This window comes from Oncorhynchus keta, chromosome 12, assembly GCF_023373465.1.
Source record: "Oncorhynchus keta strain PuntledgeMale-10-30-2019 chromosome 12, Oket_V2, whole genome shotgun sequence".
Classification (NCBI taxonomy): domain Eukaryota; kingdom Metazoa; phylum Chordata; class Actinopteri; order Salmoniformes; family Salmonidae; genus Oncorhynchus; species Oncorhynchus keta.
Genome location: NC_068432.1, coordinates 56,809,090 through 56,836,742, shown reverse-complemented (window position 1 = coordinate 56,836,742; position 27,653 = coordinate 56,809,090). Strand labels below are relative to the sequence as shown.

The 27,653-nt window shown below is 35.5% G+C and overlaps 1 protein-coding gene across 1 annotated transcript in view; it reads right to left on the bottom strand.

Moving 5' to 3' along the window:
* LOC118377518 (ephrin type-A receptor 5-like) overlaps positions 1-27,653 on the bottom strand; it is a 225,241-nt gene that overhangs the window by 122,822 nt on the left and 74,766 nt on the right. Inside the window, 1 exon segment of the mRNA XM_052458753.1 lies at positions 14,655-14,903. Within this exon segment, the coding sequence (XP_052314713.1) occupies positions 14,655-14,903 (249 nt within the window).

The window sequence follows — 27,653 nt, the reverse complement described above, 5'->3', positions numbered from 1 at the left end:
TATAACTATAACATAGTGTTATTCTGCTATAACTATAACATAGTGTTATTCTGCTATAACTATAACATAGTGTTATTCTACTATAACATAGTGTTATTCTACTATAACTATAACATAGTGTTATTCTCTATAACTATAACATAGTGTTATTCTACTATAACATAGTGTTATTCTACTATAACTATAACATAGTGTTATTCTACTATAACATAGTGTTATTCTACTATAACTATAACATAGTGTTATTCTGCTATAACTATAACATAGTGTTATTCTACTATAACATAGTGTTAACTATCATAGTGTTATTCTGCTATAACATATGTTATTCTACTATAACATAGTGTTATTCTACTATAACTATAACATAGTGTTATTCTGCTATAACTATAACATAGTGTTAACTATAACATAGTGTTATTCAGCTATAACTATAACATAGTGTTATTCTACTATAACATAGTGTTATTCAGCTATAACATAGTGTTATTCTACTATAACATAGTGTTATTCTATATAACATAGTGTTATTCAGCTATAACTATAACATAGTGTTATTCTACTATAACATAGTGTTATTCAGCTATAACTATAACATAGTGTTATTCTACTATAACTATAACATAGTGTTATTCTGCTATAACTATAACATAGTGTTATTCTGCTATAACTATAACATAGTGTTATTCTACTATAACATAGTGTTATTCTACTATAACTATAACATAGTGTTATTCTACTATAACTATAACATAGTGTTATTCTACTATAACATAGTGTTATTCTACTATAACATAGTGTTATTCTACTATAACTATAACATAGTGTTATTCTACTATAACATAGTGTTATTCTACTATAACTATAACATAGTGTTATTCTGCTATAACTATAACATAGTGTTATTCTACTATAACTATAACATAGTGTTATTCTGCTATAACTATAACATAGTGTTATTCTACTATAACATAGTGTTATTCAGCTATAACATAGTGTTATTCTACTATAACATAGTGTTATTCTACTATAACATAGTGTTATTCAGATATAACTATAACATAGTGTTATTCTACTATAACATAGTGTTATTCAGCTATAACTATAACATAGTGTTATTCTACTATAACTATAACATAGTCCTTCTGTTAGCTTCTAGAGCATGGCGCTTGTAACGCCATAGTGGGTTCGATCCCCGGGACCACCCATACGTAGAATGTATGCACACATGACTGTAGTGTTATCTGCTAAATGGCATATATTATTATATTTATTATTATTATTCTACTATAACTATAACATAGTGTTATTCTACTATAACATAGTGTTATTCTACTATAACTATAACATAGTGTTATTCTCTATAACTATAACATAGTGTTATTCTACTATAACATAGTGTTATTCTGCTATAACTATAACATAGTGTTATTCTGCTATAACATAGTGTTATTCTACTATAACTATAACATAGTGTTATTCTGCTATAACTATAACATAGTGTTATTCTACTATAACATAGTGTTATTCTACTATAACATAGTGTTATTCTGCTATAACTATAACATAGTGTTATTCTACTATAACATAGTGTTATTCTACTATAACTATAACATAGTGTTATTCTACTATAACTATAACATAGTGTTATTCTACTATAACATAGTGTTATTCTGCTATAACTATAACATAGTGTTATTCTACTATAACTATAACATAGTGTTATTCTACTATAACATAGTGTTATTCTGCTATAACTATAACATAGTGTTATTCTACTATAACATAGTGTTATTCTACTATAACATAGTGTTATTCTACTATAACTATAACATAGTGTTATTCTACTATAACATAGTGTTAACTATAACATAGTGTTATTCTACTATAACTATAACATAGTGTTATTCTACTATAACTATAACATAGTGTTATTCTGCTATAACTATAACATAGTGTTATTCTACTATAACATAGTGTTATTCTACTATAACTATAACATAGTGTTATTCTGCTATAACTATAACATAGTGTTATTCTACTATAACATAGTGTTATTCTACTATAACATAGTGTTATTTCTATAACATAGTGTTATTCTGCTATAACATAGTGTTATTCTGCTATAACTATAACATAGTGTTATTCTGCTATAACATAGTGTTATTCTCTATAACTATAACATAGTGTTATTCTACTATAACTATAACATAGTGTTATTCTACTATAACTATAACATAGTGTTATTCTACTATAACTATAACATAGTGTTATTCTACTATAACTATAACATAGTGTTATTCTACTATAACTATAACATAGTGTTATTCTACTATAACTATAACATAGTGTTATTCTACTATAACTATAACATAGTGTTATTCTGCTATAACATAGTGTTATTCTACTATAACATAGTGTTATTCTGCTATAACATAGTGTTATTCTACTATAACTATAACATAGTGTTATTCTACTATAACTATAACATAGTGTTATTCTGCTATAACTATAACATAGTGTTATTCTGCTATAACTATAACATAGTGTTATTCTGCTATAACTATAACATAGTGTTATTCTACTATAACTATAACATAGTGTTATTCTGCTATAACTATAACATAGTGTTATTCTACTATAACATAGTGTTATTCTACTATAACATAGTGTTATTCTGCTATAACTATAACATAGTGTTATTCTACTATAACATAGTGTTATTCTACTATAACATAGTGTTATTCTACTATAACTATAACATAGTGTTATTCTACTATAACATAGTGTTATTCTACTATAACTATAACATAGTGTTATTCTACTATAACATAGTGTTATTCTGCTATAACTATAACATAGTGTTATTCTGCTATAACTATAACATAGTGTTATTCTACTATAACATAGTGTTATTCTACTATAACATAGTGTTATTCTACTATAACATAGTGTTATTCTGCTATAACTATAACATAGTGTTATTCTGCTATAACATAGTGTTATTCTACTATAACATAGTGTTATTCTACTATAACTATAACATAGTGTTATTCTGCTATAACTATAACATAGTGTTATTCTACTATAACATAGTGTTATTCTGCTATAACTATAACATAGTGTTATTCTACTATAACATAGTGTTATTCTGCTATAACTATAACATAGTGTTATTCTGCTATAACTATAACATAGTGTTATTCTACTATAACTATAACATAGTGTTATTCTACTATAACATAGTGTTATTCTACTATAACTATAACATAGTGTTATTCTACTATAACATAGTGTTATTCTGCTATAACTATAACATAGTGTTATTCTACTATAACATAGTGTTATTCTACTATAACATAGTGTTATTCTACTATAACTATAACATAGTGTTATTCTACTATAACTATAACATAGTGTTATTCTGCTATAACAATAACATAGTGTTATTCTACTATAACATAGTGTTATTCTACAATAACATAGTGTTATTCTGCTATAACATAGTGTTATTCTACTATAACTATAACATAGTGTTATTCTACTATAACTATAACATAGTGTTATTCTACTATAACTATAACATAGTGTTATTCTACTATAACTATAACATAGTGTTATTCTACTATAACTATAACATAGTGTTATTCTACTATAACTATAACATAGTGTTACTATAACATAGTGTTATTCTACTATAACTATAACATAGTGTTATTCTGCTATAACAATAACATAGTGTTATTCTACTATAACTATAACATAGTGTTATTCTGCTATAACATAGTGTTAACTATAACATAGTGTTATTCTACTATAACATAGTGTTATTCTGCTATAACTATAACATAGTGTTATTCTACTATAACATAGTGTTATTCTACTATAACTATAACATAGTGTTATTCTACTATAACATAGTGTTATTCTACTATAACATAGTGTTATTCTACTATAACATAGTGTTATTCTACTATAACATAGTGTTATTCAGCTATAACTATAACATAGTGTTATTCTGCTATAACTATAACATAGTGTTATTCTACTATAACATAGTGTTATTCTACTATAACATAGTGTTATTCTACTATAACATAGTGTTATTCTACTATAACTATAACATAGTGTTATTCTGCTATAACTATAACATAGTGTTATTCTACTATAACTATAACATAGTGTTATTCTACTATAACATAGTGTTATTCTGCTATAACATAGTGTTATTCTACTATAACTATAACATAGTGTTATTCTGCTATAACATAGTGTTATTCTACTATAACATAGTGTTATTCTGCTATAACTATAACATAGTGTTATTCTACTATAACATAGTGTTATTCTACTATAACATAGTGTTATTCTGCTATAACATAGTGTTATTCTACTATAACTATAACATAGTGTTATTCTACTATAACATAGTGTTATTCTACTATAACTATAACATAGTGTTATTCTGCTATAACATAGTGTTATTCTACTATAACATAGTGTTATTCTACTATAACTATAACATAGTGTTATTCTACTATAACATAGTGTTATTCTACTATAACATAGTGTTATTCTACTATAACTATAACATAGTGTTATTCTGCTATAACATAGTGTTATTCTACTATAACATAGTGTTATTCTACTATAACATAGTGTTATTCTGCTATAACTATAACATAGTGTTATTCTACTATAACATAGTGTTATTCTGCTATAACTATAACATAGTGTTATTCTGCTATAACTATAACATAGTGTTATTCTACTATAACTATAACATAGTGTTATTCAGCTATAACTATAACATAGTGTTATTCTACTATAACTATAACATAGTGTTATTCTACTATAACTATAACATAGTGTTATTCTACTATAACATAGTGTTATTCTACTATAACATAGTGTTATTCTACTATAACATAGTGTTATTCTACTATAACTATAACATAGTGTTATTCTGCTATAACATAGTGTTATTCTACTATAACATAGTGTTATTCTACTATAACATAGTGTTATTCTGCTATAACTATAACATAGTGTTATTCTACTATAACTATAACATAGTGTTATTCAGCTATAACTATAACATAGTGTTATTCTACTATAACATAGTGTTATTCAGCTATAACTATAACATAGTGTTATTCTACTATAACATAGTGTTATTCAGCTATAACATAGTGTTATTCTACTATAACATAGTGTTAACTATAAAAATAGTGTTATTCAGCTATAACTATAACATAGTGTTATTCTACTATAACATAGTGTTATTCTGCTATAACATAGTGTTATTCTGCTATAACTATAACATAGTGTTATTCTACTATAACTATAACATAGTGTTATTCTACTATAACTATAACATAGTGTTATTCTACTATAACATAGTGTTATTCTACTATAACTATAACATAGTGTTATTCTACTATAACTATAACATAGTGTTATTCTACTATAACATAGTGTTATTCTGCTATAACATAGTGTTATTCTACTATAACATAGTGTTATTCTACTATAACATAGTGTTATTCTACTATAACTATAACATAGTGTTATTCTGCTATAACATAGTGTTATTCTACTATAACATAGTGTTATTCTACTATAACATAGTGTTATTCTGCTATAACTATAACATAGTGTTATTCTACTATAACATAGTGTTATTCTCTATAACTATATAGTGTTATTCTACTATAACATAGTGTTATTCTACTATAACATAGTGTTATTCTGCTATAACTATAACATAGTGTTATATAACATAGTGTTATTCTACTATAACTATAACATAGTGTTATTCTGCTATAACTATAACATAGTGTTATTCTACTATAACTATAACATAGTGTTATTCTGCTATAACTATAACACAGTGTTATTCTGCTATAACTATAACATAGTGTTATTCTACTATAACATAGTGTTATTCTACTATAACATAGTGTTATTCTACTATAACTATAACATAGTGTTATTCTACTATAACTATAACATAGTGTTATTCTACTATAACTATAACATAGTGTTATTCTACTATAACATAGTGTTATTCTACTATAACTATAACATAGTGTTATTCTACTATAACATAGTGTTATTCTACTATAACTATAACATAGTGTTATTCTGCTATAACTATAACATAGTGTTATTCTACTATAACATAGTGTTATTCTACTATAACTATAACATAGTGTTATTCTGCTATAACTATAACATAGTGTTATTCTACTATAACATAGTGTTATTCTACTATAACTATAACATAGTGTTATTCAGCTATAACTATAACATAGTGTTATTCTACTATAACATAGTGTTATTCAGCTATAACATAGTGTTATTCTACTATAACATAGTGTTATTCTACTATAACATAGTGTTATTCAGCTATAACTATAACATAGTGTTATTCTACTATAACATAGTGTTATTCAGCTATAACTATAACATAGTGTTATTCTACTATAACTATAACATAGTGTTATTCTGCTATAACTATAACATAGTGTTATTCTGCTATAACTATAACATAGTGTTATTCTACTATAACATAGTGTTATTCTACTATAACTATAACATAGTGTTATTCTACTATAACTATATAGTGTTATTCTACTATAACATAGTGTTATTCTACTATAACATAGTGTTATTCTACTATAACATAGTGTTATTCTACTATAACTATAACATAGTGTTATTCTACTATAACATAGTGTTATTCTACTATAACTATAACATAGTGTTATTCTACTATAACTATAACATAGTGTTATCTCTATAACTATAACATAGTGTTATTCTACTATAACATAGTGTTATTCTACTATAACTATAACATAGTGTTATTCTACTATAACATAGTGTTATTCTACTATAACATAGTGTTATTCTGCTATAACATAGTGTTATTCTGCTATAACTATAACATAGTGTTATTCTACTATAACATAGTGTTATTCTACTATAACTATAACATAGTGTTATTCTGCTATAACTATAACATAGTGTTATTCTACTATAACTATAACATAGTGTTATTCTGCTATAACTATAACATAGTGTTATTCTGCTATAACTATAACATAGTGTTATTCTACTATAACATAGTGTTATTCTACTATAACTATAACATAGTGTTATTCTACTATAACTATAACATAGTGTTATTCTACTATAACATAGTGTTATTCTACTATAACTATAACATAGTGTTATTCTGCTATAACTATAACATAGTGTTATTCTGCTATAACTATAACATAGTGTTATTCTACTATAACATAGTGTTATTCTACTATAACATAGTGTTATTCTACTATAACTATAACATAGTGTTATTCTGCTATAACATAGTGTTATTCTACTATAACATAGTGTTATTCTACTATAACTATATCATAGTGTTATTCTGCTATAACTATAACATAGTGTTATTCTACTATAACATAGTGTTATTCAGCTATAACTATAACATAGTGTTATTCTACTATAACATAGTGTTATTCAGCTATAACATAGTGTTATTCTACTATAACATAGTGTTATTCTACTATAACATAGTGTTATTCAGCTATAACTATAACATAGTGTTATTCTACTATAACATAGTGTTATTCAGCTATAACTATAACATAGTGTTATTCTACTATAACTATAACATAGTGTTATTCTGCTATAACTATAACATAGTGTTATTCTGCTATAACTATAACATAGTGTTATTCTACTATAACATAGTGTTATTCTACTATAACTATAACATAGTGTTATTCTACTATAACTATAACATAGTGTTATTCTACTATAACATAGTGTTATTCTACTATAACATAGTGTTATTCTACTATAACATAGTGTTATTCTACTATAACATAGTGTTATTCTACTATAACATAGTGTTATTCTGCTATAACTATAACATAGTGTTATTCTACTATAACATAGTGTTATTCTACTATAACTATAACATAGTGTTATTCAGCTATAACTATAACATAGTGTTATTCTACTATAACATAGTGTTATTCAGCTATAACATAGTGTTATTCTACTATAACATAGTGTTATTCTACTATAACATAGTGTTATTCAGCTATAACTATAACATAGTGTTATTCTACTATAACATAGTGTTATTCAGCTATAACTATAACATAGTGTTATTCTACTATAACTATAACATAGTGTCCTTCTGTAGCTCAGTTGGTAGAGCATGGCGCTTGTAACGCCAGGGTAGTGGGTTCGATCCCCGGGACCACCCATACGTAGAATGTATGCACACATGACTGTAAGTCGCTTTGGATAAAAGCGTCTGCTAAATGGCATATATTATTATATTTATTATTATTATTCTACTATAACTATAACATAGTGTTATTCTACTATAACATAGTGTTATTCTACTATAACTATAACATAGTGTTATTCTGCTATAACTATAACATAGTGTTATTCTACTATAACATAGTGTTATTCTACTATAACTATAACATAGTGTTATTCTGCTATAACATAGTGTTATTCTACTATAACATAGTGTTATTCTACTATAACTATAACATCGTGTTATTCTGCTATAACTATAACATAGTGTTATTCTACTATAACATAGTGTTATTCTACTATAACATAGTGTTATTCTACTATAACTATAACATAGTGTTATTCTACTATAACATAGTGTTATTCTACTATAACTATAACATAGTGTTATTCTACTATAACTATAACATAGTGTTATTCTACTATAACATAGTGTTATTCTGCTATAACTATAACATAGTGTTATTCTGCTATAACTATAACATAGTGTTATTCTACTATAACATAGTGTTATTCTGCTATAACTATAACATAGTGTTATTCTACTATAACATAGTGTTATTCTACTATAACATAGTGTTATTCTACTATAACTATAACATAGTGTTATTCTACTATAACATAGTGTTATTCTACTATAACATAGTGTTATTCTACTATAACTATAACATAGTGTTATTCTACTATAACTATAACATAGTGTTATTCTGCTATAACTATAACATAGTGTTATTCTACTATAACATAGTGTTATTCTACTATAACTATAACATAGTGTTATTCTGCTATAACTATAACATAGTGTTATTCTACTATAACATAGTGTTATTCTACTATAACATAGTGTTATTCTACTATAACATAGTGTTATTCTGCTATAACATAGTGTTATTCTGCTATAACTATAACATAGTGTTATTCTGCTATAACATAGTGTTATTCTACTATAACTATAACATAGTGTTATTCTACTATAACTATAACATAGTGTTATTCTACTATAACTATAACATAGTGTTATTCTACTATAACTATAACATAGTGTTATTCTACTATAACTATAACATAGTGTTATTCTACTATAACTATAACATAGTGTTATTCTACTATAACTATAACATAGTGTTATTCTACTATAACTATAACATAGTGTTATTCTGCTATAACATAGTGTTATTCTACTATAACATAGTGTTATTCTGCTATAACATAGTGTTATTCTACTATAACTATAACATAGTGTTATTCTACTATAACTATAACATAGTGTTATTCTGCTATAACTATAACATAGTGTTATTCTGCTATAACTATAACATAGTGTTATTCTGCTATAACTATAACATAGTGTTATTCTACTATAACTATAACATAGTGTTATTCTGCTATAACTATAACATAGTGTTATTCTACTATAACATAGTGTTATTCTACTATAACATAGTGTTATTCTGCTATAACTATAACATAGTGTTATTCTACTATAACTATAACATAGTGTTATTCTACTATAACATAGTGTTATTCTACTATAACTATAACATAGTGTTATTCTACTATAACATAGTGTTATTCTACTATAACTATAACATAGTGTTATTCTACTATAACATAGTGTTATTCTGCTATAACTATAACATAGTGTTATTCTGCTATAACTATAACATAGTGTTATTCTACTATAACATAGTGTTATTCTGCTATAACATAGTGTTATTCTACTATAACATAGTGTTATTCTACTATAACATAGTGTTATTCTGCTATGACTATAACATAGTGTTATTCTACTATAACTATAACATAGTGTTATTCTACTATAACATAGTGTTATTCTACTATAACATAGTGTTATTCTACTATAACATAGTGTTATTCTGCTATAACTATAACATAGTGTTATTCTACTATAACATAGTGTTATTCTACTATAAGATAGTGTTATTCTACTATAACTATAACATAGTGTTATTCTACTATAACATAGTGTTATTCTATAACTATAACATAGTGTTATTCTGCTATAACATAGTGTTATTCTGCTATACTATAACATAGTGTTATTCTACTATAACTATAACATAGTGTTATTCTCTATAACATAGTGTTATTCTACTATAACATAGTGTTATTCTGCTATAACTATAACATAGTGTTAACTATAACATAGTGTTATTCTACTATAACATAGTGTTATTCTACTATAACTATAACATAGTGTTATTCTGCTATAACTATAACATAGTGTTATTAACTGTTATTCTGCTATAACTATAACATAGTGTTATTCTACTATAACATAGTGTTATTCTCTATAACTATAACATAGTGTTATTCTGCTATAACTATAACATAGTGTTATTCTACTATAACTATAACATAGTGTTATTCTACTATAACATAGTGTTATTCTACTATAACTATAACATAGTGTTATTCTACTATAACATAGTGTTATTCTGCTATAACTATAACATAGTGTTATTCTACTATAACTATAACATAGTGTTATTCTACTATAACATAGTGTTATTCTCTACTAGTGTTATAACTATAACATAGTGTTATTCTACTATAACTATAACATAGTGTTATTCTACTATAACTATAACATAGTGTTATTCTCTATAACAATAACATAGTGTTATTCTATTCTATAACATAGTGTTATTCTACAATAACATAGTGTTATTCTGCTATAACATAGTGTTATTCTACTATAACTATAACATAGTGTTATTCTACTATAACTATAACATAGTGTTATTCTACTATAACTATAACATAGTGTTATTCTACTATAACTATAACATAGTGTTATTCTACTATAACTATAACATAGTGTTATTCTACTATAACTATAACATAGTGTTATTCTGCTATAACATAGTGTTATTCTACTATAACTATAACATAGTGTTATTCTGCTATAACAATAACATAGTGTTATTCTACTATAACTATAACATAGTGTTATTCTGCTATAACATAGTGTTATTCTACTATAACATAGTGTTATTCTGCTATAACATAGTGTTATTCTACTATAACTATAACATAGTGTTATTCTACTATAACTATAACATAGTGTTATTCTGCTATAACTATAACATAGTGTTATTCTGCTATAACTATAACATAGTGTTATTCTGCTATAACTATAACATAGTGTTATTCTACTATAACTATAACATAGTGTTATTCTGCTATAACTATAACATAGTGTTATTCTACTATAACATAGTGTTATTCTACTATAACATAGTGTTATTCTGCTATAACTATAACATAGTGTTATTCTACTATAACTATAACATAGTGTTATTCTACTATAACATAGTGTTATTCTACTATAACTATAACATAGTGTTATTCTACTATAACATAGTGTTATTCTACTATAACTATAACATAGTGTTATTCTACTATAACATAGTGTTATTCTGCTATAACTATAACATAGTGTTATTCTGCTATAACTATAACATAGTGTTATTCTACTATAACATAGTGTTATTCTGCTATAACATAGTGTTATTCTACTATAACATAGTGTTATTCTACTATAACATAGTGTTATTCTGCTATGACTATAACATAGTGTTAATCTACTATAACTATAACATAGTGTTATTCTACTATAACATAGTGTTATTCTACTATAACATAGTGTTATTCTACTATAACATAGTGTTATTCTGCTATAACTATAACATAGTGTTATTCTACTATAACATAGTGTTATTCTACTATAACATAGTGTTATTCTACTATAACTATAACATAGTGTTATTCTACTATAACATAGTGTTATTCTACTATAACATAGTGTTATTCTGCTATAACATAGTGTTATTCTGCTATAACTATAACATAGTGTTATTCTACTATAACTATAACATAGTGTTATTCTACTATAACATAGTGTTATTCTACTATAACATAGTGTTATTCTGCTATAACTATAACATAGTGTTATTCTGCTATAACATAGTGTTATTCTACTATAACATAGTGTTATTCTACTATAACTATAACATAGTGTTATTCTACTATAACATAGTGTTATTCTGCTATAACTATAACATAGTGTTATTCTACTATAACATAGTGTTATTCTGCTATAACTATAACATAGTGTTATTCTACTATAACATAGTGTTATTCTACTATAACTATAACATAGTGTTATTCTACTATAACATAGTGTTATTCTGCTATAACTATAACATAGTGTTATTCTACTATAACATAGTGTTATTCTACTATAACTATAACATAGTGTTATTCTACTATAACTATAACATAGTGTTATTCTACTATAACTATAACATAGTGTTATTCTGCTATAACAATAACATAGTGTTATTCTACTATAACATAGTGTTATTCTACAATAACATAGTGTTATTCTACTATAACATAGTGTTATTCTGCTATAACATAGTGTTATTCTACTATAACTATAACATAGTGTTATTCTACTATAACTATAACATAGTGTTATTCTACTATAACTATAACATAGTGTTATTCTACTATAACTATAACATAGTGTTATTCTACTATAACTATAACATAGTGTTATTCTACTATAACTATAACATAGTGTTATTCTGCTATAACATAGTGTTATTCTACTATAACTATAACATAGTGTTATTCTACTATAACTATAACATAGTGTTATTCTACTATAACTTTAACAAATTGCTAGAAGATAAAACAATAACATCCACTCTTATTCCATAAAGGATCCACTATGTTGAGGTGTTGTTGGGTCCTTCCACCAATTCGTTGACTTTTGATATTTTTTAATAATGGATTTAATGCTGCTCCGTGGGATGTTCAAAGTTTGATATTTTTTAATAATGGATTTAATGCTGCTCCGTGGGATGTTCAAAGTTTCTGATATTTTTTTATAACCCAACACTGACCTTTACTTCTCCGCAACTTTGTCCCTGACCTGTTTGGAGAGCTCCTTGGTCTTCATGGTGCCACTTGCTTAGTGGTGTTGCAGACACTGGAGCCTTTCAGAACCGGTGTTTATTTATATTGAGATCATGTGACAGATCATGTGACACTTAGAAGGCAGACAGGTGGACTTTATTTAACTAATGATGTGACTTCTGAAGGTAATTGGTTGCACCAGATCTTATTTAGGGTCTTCACAGTAAAGGGGGTGAAAACATATGATCTTATTTAGGGTCTTCACAGTAAAGGGGGTGAAAACATATGATCTTATTTAGGGTCTTCACAGTAAAGGGGTGAAAACATATGAATGTAGGGGTAAAGGGGTGAAAACATATGATCTTATTTAGGGTCTTCACAGTAAAGGGGTGTGATCTTATTTAGGGTCTTCACAGGGTGAAAACATATGATCTTATTTAGGGTCTTCACAGTAAAGGGGTGAAAACATATGATCTTATTTAGGGTCTTCACAGTAAAGGGGTGAAAACATATGATCTTATTTAGGGTCTTCACAGTAAAGGGGTGAAAACATATGATCTTATTTAGGGTCTTCACAGTAAAGGGGTGAAAACATATGATCTTATTTAGGGTCTTCAGTAAAGGGGTGAAAACATATGATCTTATTTAGGGTCTTCACAGTAAAGGGGTGAAAACATATGATCTTATTTAGGGTCTTCACAGTAAAGGGGGTGAATACATATGATCTTATTTAGGGTCTTCACAGTAAAGGGGGTGAATACATATTCACACACCACTTCTCTGTTTTTATTTTTATTTTATTTTTTTAAATAAGTAATTTTTTTCATTTCACTATTTTGTGTATGTCCGTTAAAAACAAATCCATTTAAATTACAGGTTGTAATGAATTAAAATAGGAAAAATTCCAAGGGGGGTGAATACTTTTGCAAGACACTGTACATCATTCCATGTGTGTTATTTCATAGTGTTGATGTCTTTACTATTGTTCTACAATGTAGAAAATAGTACAAAAATCTAAGTAAAACTCTGGAATGAGTAGTCCAAACTTCTGGTACTGTAGCTGAATCTTTAAACACATTAAATAAATGATAATCTTCAGACCAGGGTCAAGACCAGGGTCAAGTTAGTTAAGAACATATTCTTATTTTCAATGACGGCCTGGGAACTGTGGGTTAACTGCCTGTTCAGGGGCAGAACGACAGATTTGTACCTTGTCAGCTCAGGGGTTTGAACTCGCAACCTTCCGGTTACTAGTCCAACGCTCTAACCACTAGGCTACGCTGCCGCCCCATATACGTTAAACAGCTGTTTATTGGCTGGAATATGTGCCGTTACACACTTCTAATAAAAGGAACATGCAGATATTTGAGAAGTTTTACGGTATGTAGATCGTATGTAGCAGCATAGTATGTAATGAATGGTGAGGCATAGTGAGGTGTAGTACGTACGTGTACAGGCCATGTTGGGCGGGTCACTGTCTCTCCTATAGTATCCTTCCTCACAGGTACAACCTACGGAACCCTGGACTCTGGTGAAGCTGTGAGGAGGACATTTACTGCAGGCAGGGGTCTGCAGTACCGATCGGAAGAATCCCGCTCTGCAGACTGGAGACGGGAGAGAGATGAGGAGAGAGAGGAGACGAGAAGGGGGTTATAGACTGGACAAGTAGTGAAGCTGACACGAGGACATTTAATGAAGCACGGACCAGAATAAACCTGCTTTACACACTGTAGAGAGGAGAGAGAGGAGTAGGTGGTTAGATTTACCCTGTAGAGAGGAGAGAGAGGAGTAGGTGGTTAGATTTACACTGTAGAGAGGAGAAGGTGGTTAGATTTACACTGTAGAGAGGAGAGAGAGGAGTAGGTGGTTAGATTTACACTGTAGAGAGGAGCGAGAGGTGTAGGTGGTTAGATTTACACTGTAGAGAGGAGAGAGAGGAGTAGGTGGTTAGATTTACACTGTAGAGAGGAGAGAGAGGAGTAGGTGGTTAGATTTACACTGTAGAGAGGAGAGAGAGGAGTAGGTGGTTAGATTTACACTGTAGAGAGGAGAGAGAGGAGTAGGTGGTTAGATTTACCCTGTAGAGAGGAGAGAGAGGAGTAGGTGGTTAGATTTACACTGTAGAGAGGAGAGAGAGGAGTAGGTGGTTAGATTTACACTGTAGAGAGGATAGAGAGGAGTAGGTGGTTAGATTTACACTGTAGAGAGGAGAGAGAGGAGAAGGTGGTTAGATGTACACTGTAGAGAGGAGAGAGAGGAGTAGGTGGTTAGATTCACACTGTAGAGAGGAGAGAGAGGAGTAGGTGGTTAGATTTACACTGTAGAGAGGAGAGAGAGGAGTAGGTGGTTAGATTTACACTGTAGAGAGGAGAGAGAGGAGTAGGTGGTTAGATTTACCCTGTAGAGAGGAGAGAGAGGAGTAGGTGGTTAGATTCACACTGTAGAGAGGAGAGAGAGGAGTAGGTGGTTAGATTTACCCTGTAGAGAGGAGAGAGAGGAGTAGGTGGTTAGATTTACCCTGTAGAGAGGAGAGAGAGGAGTAGGTGGTTAGATTTACCCTGTAGAGAGGAGAGAGAGGAGTAGGTGGTTAGATTTACCCTGTAGAGAGGAGAGAGAGGAGTAGGTGGTTAGATTTACCCTGTAGAGAGGAGAGAGAGGAGTAGGTGGTTAGATTTACCCTGTAGAGAGGAGAGAGAGGAGTAGGTGGTTAGATTTACACTGTAGAGAGGAGAGAGAGGAGTAGGTGGTTAGATTTACACTGTAGAGAGGAGAGAGAGGAGTAGGTGGTTAGATTTACACTGTAGAGAGGAGAGAGAGGAGTAGGTGGTTAGATTTACACTGTAGAGAGGAGAGAGAGGAGTAGGTGGTTAGATTTACACTGCACGCTGAAGATGAGAGACGTTTCAATTTGTCAGACATTACTGACATTTTGTTCAGGTAGGTACTTCTAGTGGGAGATACATTTTGTCAATGCAATCTGTACATCTAGAATGTGGTTTCTAACTCAATGTGGTTTTTAACTAACTCAGGAACCAGTAGTTATTGGTGGTATAACTCAGGAACCAGTAGTTATTGGAGGTATAACTCAGGAACCAATAGTTATTGGTGGTATAACTCAGGAACCAGTAGTTATTGGAGGTATAACAGACAGTAGTTATTGGTGGTATAACTCAGGAACCAGTAGTTATTGGTGGTATAACAGACAGTAGTTATTGGTGGTTTAACTCAGGAACCAGTAGTTATTGGAGGTATAACTCAGGAACCAGTAGTTATTGGTGGTATAACTCAGGAACCAATAGTTATTGGTGGTATAACTCAGGAACCAGTAGTTATTGGTGGTATAACTCAGGAACCAGTAGTTATTGGTAGTATAACTCAGGAACCAGTAGTTATTGGAGGTATAACAGACAGTAGTTATTGGTGGTATAACTCAGGAACCAGTAGTTATTGGTGGTATAACAGAAAGTAGTTATTGGAGGTATAACTCAGGAACCAGTAGTTATTGGTGGTATAACTCAGGAACCAGTAGTTATTGGTGGTATAACTCAGGAACCAGTAGTTATTGGTGGTATAACTCAGGAACCAGTAGTTATTGGTGGTATAACTCAGGAACCAGTAGTTATTGGAGGTATAACTCAGGAACCAGTAGTTATTGGTGGTATAACTCAGGAACCAGTAGTTATTGGTGGTATAACTCAGGAACCAGTAGTTATTGGTAGTATAACTCAGGAACCAGTAGTTATTGGAGGTATAACAGACAGTAGTTATTGGTGGTATAACTCAGGAACCAGTAGTTATTGGAGGTATAACTCAGGAACCAGTAGTTATTGGTGGTATAACAGACAGTAGTTATTGGAGGTATAACTCAGGAACCAGTAGTTATTGGAGGTATAACTCAGGAACCAGTAGTTATTGGTGGTATAACTCAGGAACCAGTAGTTATTGGTGGTATAACTCAGGAACCAGTAGTTATTGGTGGTATAACAGACAGTAGTTATTGGTGGTATAACTCAGGAACCAGTAGTTATTGGTGGTATAACAGACAGTAGTTATTGGAGGTATAACTCAGGAACCAGTAGTTATTGGTGGTATAACAGACAGTAGTTATTGGTGGTATAACTCAGGAACCAGTAGTTATTGGTGGTATAACTCAGGAACCAGTAGTTATTGGTGGTATAACTCAGGAACCAGTAGTTATTGGTGGTATAACAGACAGTAGTTATTGGTGGTATAACTCAGGAACCAGTAGTTATTGGTGGTATAACAGACAGTAGTTATTGGAGGTATAACTCAGGAACCAGTAGTTATTGGTGGTATAACAGACAGTAGTTATTGGTGGTATAACTCAGGAACCAGTAGTTATTGGTGGTATAACTCAGGAACCAGTAGTTATTGGTGGTATAGCTCAGGAACCAGTAGTTATTGGAGGTATAACTCAGGAACCAGTAGTTATTGGTGGTATAACTCAGGAACCAATAGTTATTGGTGGTATAACTCAGGAACCAGTAGTTATTGGTGGTATAACAGACAGTAGTTATTGGTGGTATAACTCAGGAACCAGTAGTTATTGGTGGTATAACTCAGGAACCAGTAGTTATTGGTGGTATAGCTCAGGAACCAGTAGTTATTGGAGGTATAACTCAGGAACCAGTAGTTATTGGTGGTATAACTCAGGAACCAATAGTTATTGGTGGTATAACTCAGGAACCAGTAGTTATTGGTGGTATAGCTCAGGAACCAGTAGTTATTGGTGGTATAGCTCAGGAACCAGTAGTTATTGGTGGTATAACTCAGGAACCAGTAGTTATTGGTAGTATAACTCAGGAACCAGTAGTTATTGGTGGTATAGCTCAGGAACCAGTAGTTATTGGAGGTATAACTCAGGAACCAGTAGTTATTGGTGGTATAACTCAGGAACCAGTAGTTATTGGTGGTATAACTCAGGAACCAGTAGTTATTTGGTGATATAACAGACAGTAGTTATTGGTGGTATAACAGACAGTAGTTATTGGTGGTATAACTCAGGAACCAGTAGTTATTGGTGGTATAACTCAGGAACCAGTAGTTATTGGAGGTATAACAGACAGTAGTTATTGGTGGTATAACTCAGGAACCAGTAGTTATTGGTGGTATAACTCAGGAACCAGTAGTTATTGGTGGTATAACTCAGGAACCAGTAGTTATTGGTGGTATAACTCAGGAACCAGTAGTTATTGGTGGTATAACTCAGGAACCAGTAGTTATTGGTGGTATAACAGACAGTAGTTATTGGTAGTATAACTCAGGAACCAGTAGTTATTGGTGGTATAACAGACAGTAGTTATTGGTGGTATAACTCAGGAACCAGTAGTTATTGGAGGTATAACTCAGGAACCAGAAGTTTTGGTAGTATAACTCAGGAACCAGTAGTTATTGGTAGTATAACTCAGACACCAGAAGTTTTGGTAGTATAACTCAGGCACCACCATTAGTTACCAAATTTCTCCAATACTGTCATATTACAAGACCACAAATAGGATTGATAAATTACAAAGACATGTGACTGTCAGATAGATAGCACTGTGTGACTGTCAGATAGATAGCACTGTGTGACTGTCAGGTAGATAGCACTGTGTGACTGTTAGATAGATAGCACTGTGTGACTGTCAGATAGATAGCACTGTGTGACTGTCAGATAGATAGCACTGTGTGACTGTCAGATAGATAGCACTGTGTGACTGTCAGATAGATAGCACTGTGTGACTGTCAGATAGATAGCACTGTGTGACTGTCAGATAGATAGCACTGTGTGACTGTCAGATAGATAGCACTGTGTGACTGTCAGATAGATAGCACTGTGTGACTGTCAGGTAGATAGCACTGTGTGACTGTTAGGTAGATAGCACTGTGTGACTGTCAGGTAGATAGCACTGTGTGACTGTCAGATAGACAGCACTGAGTGACTGTCAGATAGATAGCACTGAGCGACTGTCAGATAGACAGCACTGTGTGACTGTCAGGTAGATAGCACTGTGTGACTGTTAGATAGACAGCACTGTGTGACTGTCAGATAGATAGCACTGAGTGACTGTCAGATAGATAGCACTGTGTGACTGTCAGGTAGATAGCACTGTGTGACTGTCTAATAGCACTGTGTGACTGTCAGATAGACAGCACTGTGTGACTGTCAGATAGATAGCACTGTGTGACTGTCTAATAGCACTGTGTGACTGTCAGATAGACAGCACTGTGTGACTGTCAGATAGATAGCACTGGGTGACTGTCAGATAGATAGCACTGTGTGACTGTCAGATAGATAGCACTGTGTGACTGTTAGATAGATAGCACTGTGTGACTGTCTAATAGCACTGTGTGACTGTCAGGTAGATAGCACTGTGTGACTGTCAGATAGATAGCACTGTGTGACTGTCAGATAGATAGCACTGTGTGACTGTCAGATAGATAGCACTGTGTGACTGTCAGATAGATAGCACTGTGTGACTGTCAGGTAGATAGCACTGTGTGACTGTTAGATAGATAGCACTGGGTGACTGTCTGATTGCACTGTGTGACTGTTAGATAGATAGCACTGGGTGACTGTCTGATTGCACTGTGTGACTGTTAGATAGATAGCACTGTGTGAATGTTAGATAGATAGCACTGGGTGACTGTCTGATAGCACTTTGTGACTGTCAGGTAGATAGCACTGTGTGGCTGTTAGATAGATAGCACGTTGTGACTGTTAGATAGATAGCACTGTGTGACTGTTAGATAGATAGCACTGTGTGAATGTTAGATAGATAGCACTGGGTGACTGTCTGATAGCACTTTGTGACTGTTAGATAGATAGCACTTTGTGACTGTCAGGTAGATAGCACTGTGAGAGCAACTACTCTTCCTGGGGTTTATTATGGATCCCCATTAGTTCCTGCCAAGGCAGCAGCTACTCTTCCAGGGTTTCATTATGGATCCCCATTAGTTCCTGCCAAGCCAGCAGCTACTCTTCCTGGGGTTTATTATGGATCCCCATTAGTTCCTGCCAAGGCAGCAGCTACTCTTCCTGGGGTTTATTATGGATCCCCATTAGTTCCTGCCAAGCCAGCAGCTACTCTTCCTGGGGTTTATTATGGGTCTTCATTAGTTCCTGCCAAGCCAGCAGCTACTCATCCTGGCGTTTATTATGGATCCCCATTAGTTCCTGCCAAGCCAGCAGCTACTCTTCCTGGGGTTTATTATGGATCCCCATTAGTTCCTGCCAAGGCAGCAGCTACTCTTCCTGGGGTTTATTATGGATCCCCATTAGTTCCTGACAAGGCAGCAGCTACTCTTCCTGGGGTTTATTATGGATCCCCATTAGTTCCTGACAAGGCAGCAGCTACTCTTCCTGGGGTTTATTATGGATCCCCATTAGTTCCTGCCAAGCCAGCAGCTACTCTTCATGGAGTCCAGCAAAATTAAGGCAGATTAGCTGCTGCCTTGACAGGAACTAATGGGGATCCATAATAAATACAGATAATATAGCGACATTGCATTGCTTTTTCCTCTGTGCCATGCAGGCATCATTATAGTATTTTGTCTGCTGAAATATTTCCTCTACGTTTTACCTTAGCAATACTGCCAATGATCTAAAGAATCCATGATTCCTTCTCACATAAACCCTGCTACTCCCCTCTCACCTTGTCTATTGAGTGGCCTAACTGACCTTGCCTGCGTTCCAAATTACACCCTATTTCTAGTGCACTGCTTTTGACTTGAGCTCAAATGGGTGAATAGGGTGCCATTTGTGATGCAGGCCATCCTCTTCTGAGCGCGACCCTGCATGGCCCTGTGACGATGTGCGGATCTTCTGTCAGGGCTAAGCCTCCACTCCTGCTACAAGAGCCCCCCCTCTCCAAATCACAGGGTTAATCTACCACAGGCTCTGACCTCGCAATACCATTAACCTGCCTGCTGAATTGCTGCCCTGACACCCACGGTGAACCCTATGTCCTATATAGTGCACTACTTTTGATAGGACTCTGGTCTAAAGTAGTGCACTGTATAGGGAATAGGCTGCCATTTGGTTTTCAGCCAGTGACTCACATGACACTCCTCAAAAACCTCTGGTAATGGGAAATGGGCTCTTATCTTCTCCTCTCTGTCTCTACTCTGGATAGTGAGGCTGGGAACTGGGAGGATGGAAGGCTGGGAGGATGGGAGTATGGTAGAATGGGAGGATGGGAGGATGAGAGTATGGTAGAATGGGAGGATGGGAGTATGAGAGTAGGGTAGAATGGGAGGATGGGAGGATGGAAGGCTGGGAGGATGGGAGTATGGTAGAATGGGAGGATGGGAGGATGAGAGTATGGTAGAATGGGAGGATGGGAGTATGGTAGAATGGGAGGATGGGAGGATGAGAGTATGGTAGAATGGGAGGATGGGAGGATGGAAGGCTGGGAGGATGGGAGGATGGAAGGCTGGGAGGATGGGAGTATGGTAGAATGGGAGGATGGGAGGATGAGAGTATGGTAGAATGGGAGGATGGGAGGATGAGAGTATGGTAGAATGGGAGGATGGGAGTATGGTAGAATGGGAGGATGGGAGGATGAGAGTATGGTAGAATGGGAGGATGGGAGGATGAGAGTATGGTAGAATGGGAGGATGGAAGGATGAGAGTATGGTAGAATGGGAGGATGGGAGGATGAGAGTATGGTAGAATTGGAGGATGGGAGGATGGGAGTATGGTAGAATGGGAGGATGGGAGGATGGGAGGATGAGAGTATGGTAGAATGGGAGGATGGGAGGATGAGAGTATGGTAGAATGGGAGGATGGGAGTATGAGAGTATGGTAGAATGGGAGGATGGGAGGATGGGAGGATGGGAGTATGGTAGAATGGGAGGATGGGTGGATGGGAGTATGGTAGAATGGGAGGATGGGAGGATGGGAGTATGGTAGAATGGGAGGATGGGAGGATGGGAGTATGGTAGAATGGGAGGATGGGAGGATGGGAGTATGGTAGAATGGGAGGATGGGAGGATGAGAGTATGGTAGAATGGGAGGATGGGAGGATGGGAGGATGGGAGTATGGTAGAATGGGAGGATGAGAGTATGGTAGAATGGGAGGATGGGAGTATGAGAGTATGGTAGAATGGGAGGATGGGAGTATAGTAGAATGGGAGGATGGTAGGATGAGAGTATGGTAGAATGGGAGGATGGGAGGATGAGAGTATGGTAGAATGGGAGGATGGTAGGATGAGAGTCCACTCACACTGACAGCGTCGTGAAGAAGGCGCAGCAGCGCCTATTCAACCTCAGGAGGCTGAAGAAATTCGGCTTGTCACCAAAAGCACTCACAAACTTCTACAGATGCACAATCGAGAGCATCCTGGCGGGCTGTATCACCGCCTGGTACGGCAACTGCTCCGCCCTCAACCGTAAGGCTCTCCAGAGGGTAGTGAGGACTGCACAACGCATCACCGGGGCAAACTACCTGCCCTCCAGGACACCTACACCACCCGTTGTTACAGGAAGGCCATAAAGATCATCAAGGACATCAACCACCCGAACCACTGCCTGTTCACCCCGCTATCATCCAGAAGGCGAGGTCAGTACAGGTGCATCAAAGCTGGGACCGAGAGACTGAAAAACAGCTTCTATCTCAAGGCCATCAGACTGTTAAACAGCCACCACTAACAGTGAGTGGCTGCTGCCAACACACTGTCATTGACACTGACCCAACTCCAGCCATTTTAATAATGGGAATTGATGGGAATTATGTAAATATATCACTAGCCACTTTAAACAATGCTACCTTATATAATGTTACTTACCCTACATTATTCATCTCATATGCATATGTATATACTGTACTCTACATCATCGACTGCATCCTTATGTAACACATGTATCACTAGCCACTTTAACTATGCCACTTTGTTTACTTTGTCTACACACTCATCTCATATGTATATACTGTACTCGATACCATCTACTGTATGCTGCTCTGTACCATCACTCATTCATATATCCTTATGTACATATTCCTTATCCCCTTACACTGTGTATAAGACAGTAGTTTTGGAATTGTTAGTTAGATTACTTGTTGGTTATCACTGCATTGTCGGAACTAGAAGCACAAGCATTTCGCTACACTCGCATTTAACATCTGCTAACCATGTGTATGTGACAAATAAAATTTGATTTGATTTGAGTATGGTAGAATGGGAGGATGGGAGGATGAGAGTATGGTAGAATGGGAGGATGGGAGGATGGGAGTATGGTAGAATGGGAGGATAGGAGGATGGGAGGATGAGAGTATGGTAGAATGGGAGGATGGGAGGATGGGAGTATGGTAGAATGGGAGGATGAGAGTATGGTAGAATGGGAGGATGGGAGTATGAGAGTATGGTAGAATGGGAGGATGGGAGTATGGTAGAATGGGAGGATGGGTGGATGGGAGTATGGTAGAATGGGAGGATGGGAGGATGGGAGTATGGTAGAATGGGAGGATGGGAGGATGGGAGTATGGTAGAATGGGAGGATGGGAGGATGGGAGTATGGTAGAATGGGAGGATGGGAGGATGAGAGTATGGTAGAATGGGAGGATGGGAGGATGGGAGGATGGGAGTATGGTAGAATGGGAGGATGAGAGTATGGTAGAATGGGAGGATGGGAGTATGAGAGTATGGTAGAATGGGAGGATGGGAGTATAGTAGAATGGGAGGATGGTAGGATGAGAGTATGGTAGAATGGGAGGATGGGAGGATGAGAGTATGGTAGAATGGGAGGATGGTAGGATGAGAGTCCACTCACACTGACAGCGTCGTGAAGAAGGCGCAGCAGCGCCTATTCAACCTCAGGAGGCTGAAGAAATTCGGCTTGTCACCAAAAGCACTCACAAACTTCTACAGATGCACAATCGAGAGCATCCTGGCGGGCTGTATCACCGCCTGGTACGGCAACTGCTCCGCCCTCAACCGTAAGGCTCTCCAGAGGGTAGTGAGGACTGCACAACGCATCACCGGGGGCAAACTACCTGCCCTCCAGGACACCTACACCACCCGTTGTTACAGGAAGGCCATAAAGATCATCAAGGACATCAACCACCGAACCACTGCCTGTTCACCCCGCTATCATCCAGAAGGCGAGGTCAGTACAGGTGCATCAAAGCTGGGACCGAGAGACTGAAAACAGCTTCTATCTCAAGGCCATCAGACTGTTAAACAGCCACCACTAACAGTGAGTGGCTGCTGCCAACACACTGTCATTGACACTGACCCAACTCCAGCCATTTTAATAATGGGAATTGATGGGAATTATGTAAATATATCACTAGCCACTTTAAACAATGCTACCTTATATAATGTTACTTACCCTACATTATTCATCTCATATGCATATGTATATACTGTACTCTACATCATCGACTGCATCCTTATGTAACACATGTATCACTAGCCACTTTAACTATGCCACTTTGTTTACTTTGTCTACACACTCATCTCATATGTATATACTGTACTCGATACCATCTACTGTATGCTGCTCTGTACCATCACTCATTCATATATCCTTATGTACATATTCCTTATCCCCTTACACTGTGTATAAGACAGTAGTTTTGGAATTGTTAGTTAGATTACTTGTTGGTTATCACTGCATTGTCGGAACTAGAAGCACAAGCATTTCGCTACACTCGCATTTAACATCTGCTAACCATGTGTATGTGACAAATAAAATTTGATTTGATTTGAGTATGGTAGAATGGGAGGATGGGAGGATGAGAGTATGGTAGAATGGGAGGATGGGAGGATGGGAGTATGGTAGAATGGGAGGATGGGAGGATGGGAGGATGGGAGTATGGTAGAATGGGAGGATGGGAGGATGGGAGTATGGTAGAATGGGAGGATGGGAGGATGAGAGTATGGTAGAATGGGAGGATGGTAGGATGAGAGTATGGTAGAATGGGAGGATGGGAGGATGAGAGTATGTTAGAATGGGAGGATGGGAGTATGGTAGAATGGGAGGATGGGAGTATGGTAGAATGGGAGGATGGGAGTATGAGAGTATGTTAGAATGGGAGGATGGGAGGATGAGAGTATGGTAGAATGGGAGTATGAGAGTATGGTAGAATGGGAGGATGGGAGGATGGGAGGATGAGAGTACGGTAGAATGGGAGGATGGGAGGATGAGAGTATGGTAGAATGGGAGGATGGGAGGATGAGAGTATGGTAGAATGGGAGGATGGGAGTATGGTAGAATGGGAGGATGGGAGGCTGGGACGCTGGAAGGATGGGAAGCTGGGAGGCCAGCACACTGGGTAATATAGACAGAAGCTGGTAGTGAGACAGTAACACGGCTGCTGATCCAAGCTGCTCCAAGTAGTTTGTGTTCCCAACTGATCATGTACAATTTGACAATTGATAATATTGTCACATTTCACACTCAGTTAAATCCTGTTTTTAAGGTGACTCTATTATATCATCTAGGCCTGGATTGTATTCAACAACAGCAGTTTTTTCATTAAATAAAATGTGCATACAAATATCCTATAGGACAAGCTGGTAGCAAATGTTAAGAAACAAATATTACATTCTGAAGATCTGTTACTGTGTAGGCGACCTGTTCTTCAAAACAACCCATGACTGAGAGTGAGTCAACTGTCAGCAACTGAGAGTGAGTGAGTTCAGTGCAACACAAGAGAGAGACAGACCCATTTATTCTCATCTCCAGCCCATGTAGACTCATCTCCAGCCCCATGTAGTCTCATCTCCAGCCTCATGTAGCCTCAACTCCAGCCCCATGTGGCCTCAACTCCAGCCTCATGTAGCCTCATATCCAGCCCCATGTACCCTCATCTCCAGCCTCATGTAGCCTCATCTCCAGCCCCATGTACTCTCATCTCCAGCCCCATGTATTCTAAACTCCAGCCCCATGTAGTCTCATCTCCAGCCCCATGTAGCCCCATCTCCAGCCCCATGTAGTCTCATCTCCAGCCCCATGTAGCCCCATCTCCAGCCCCATGTAGTCTCATCTCCAGCCCCATGTAGCCTCATCTCCAGCCCCATGTAGCCCCATCTCCAGCCCCATGTAGTCTCATCTCCAGCCCCATGAAGCCTCATCTCCAGCCCCATGAAGCCTCCTCTCCAGCCCCATGTAGCTTCATCTCCAGCCCCATGTAGTCTCATCTCCAGCCCCATGTAGCCTCATCTCCAGCCCCATGAAGCCTCCTCTCCAGCCCCATGTAGCCCCATCTCCAGCCCCATGTAGTCTCATCTCCAGCCCCATGTAGCCTCATCTCCAGCCCCATGTAGCCCCATCTCCAGCCCCATGTAGTCTCATCTCCAGCCCCATGTAGTCTCATCTCCAGCCCCATGTAGCCCCATCTCCAGCCCCATGTAGCCTCATCTCCAGCCCCATGTAGCCTCATCTCCAGCCCCATGAAGCCTCAACTCCAGCCCCATGAAGCCTCATCTCCAGCCCCATGTACTCTCATCTCCAGCCCCATGTAGCCTCATCACCAGCCCATGTTATCTCATCTCCAGCCCCATGTAGCCTCACCTCCAGCCCCATGTAGCCTCATCACCAGCCCCATGTAGCCTCATGTTATCTCATCTCCAGCCCCATGTAGCCTCACCTCCAGCCCCATGTAGCCTCATACCAGCCCCATGTATCTCATCTCCAGCCCCATGTACTCTCATCTCCAGCCCCATGTAGCCTCATCTCCAGCCCCCTAATCTCCAGCCCCATGTAGACTCATCTCCAGTCCCATGTAGCCTCATCACCAGCCCATGTTATCTCATCTCCAGCCCCATGTAGCCTCACCTCATCTCCAGCCCCATGTACTCTCATCTCCAGCCCCATGTAGCCTCATCTCCAGCCCCATGTTATCTAATCTCATCTCCAGCCCCATGTAGCCTCTCATCAGCCCAGCTCATCTCCAGCCCCATGTAGCCTCACCTCCAGCCCCATGTAGCCTCATCTCCAGCCCCATGTAGCCTCTGATCCAGCCCCATGTAGCCTCATATCCAGCCCCATGTAGCCTCATCTCCAGCCCCATATAGAATCATCTCCAGCCCCATGTAGCCTCAACTCCAGCCCCATGTAGCCTCAACTCCAGCCCCTTGTAGCCTCAACTCCAGCCCCATGTAGCCTCATCTTCAGCCACATTTATTCTCATCTCCAGCCCCATATAGACTCAACTCCAGCCCCATGTAATCTCATCATCCAGCCACATTTATTCTCATCTCCAGCCCCATGTAGCCTCATCTCCAGCCCCATTGATTCTTCTATTGATTCTAATCCAGCCCCATGTACTCTCATCTCCAGCCCCATGTTATCTAATCTCCAGCCCCATATAGCCTCACCCCCAGCCCCATGGAGCCTCATCACCAGC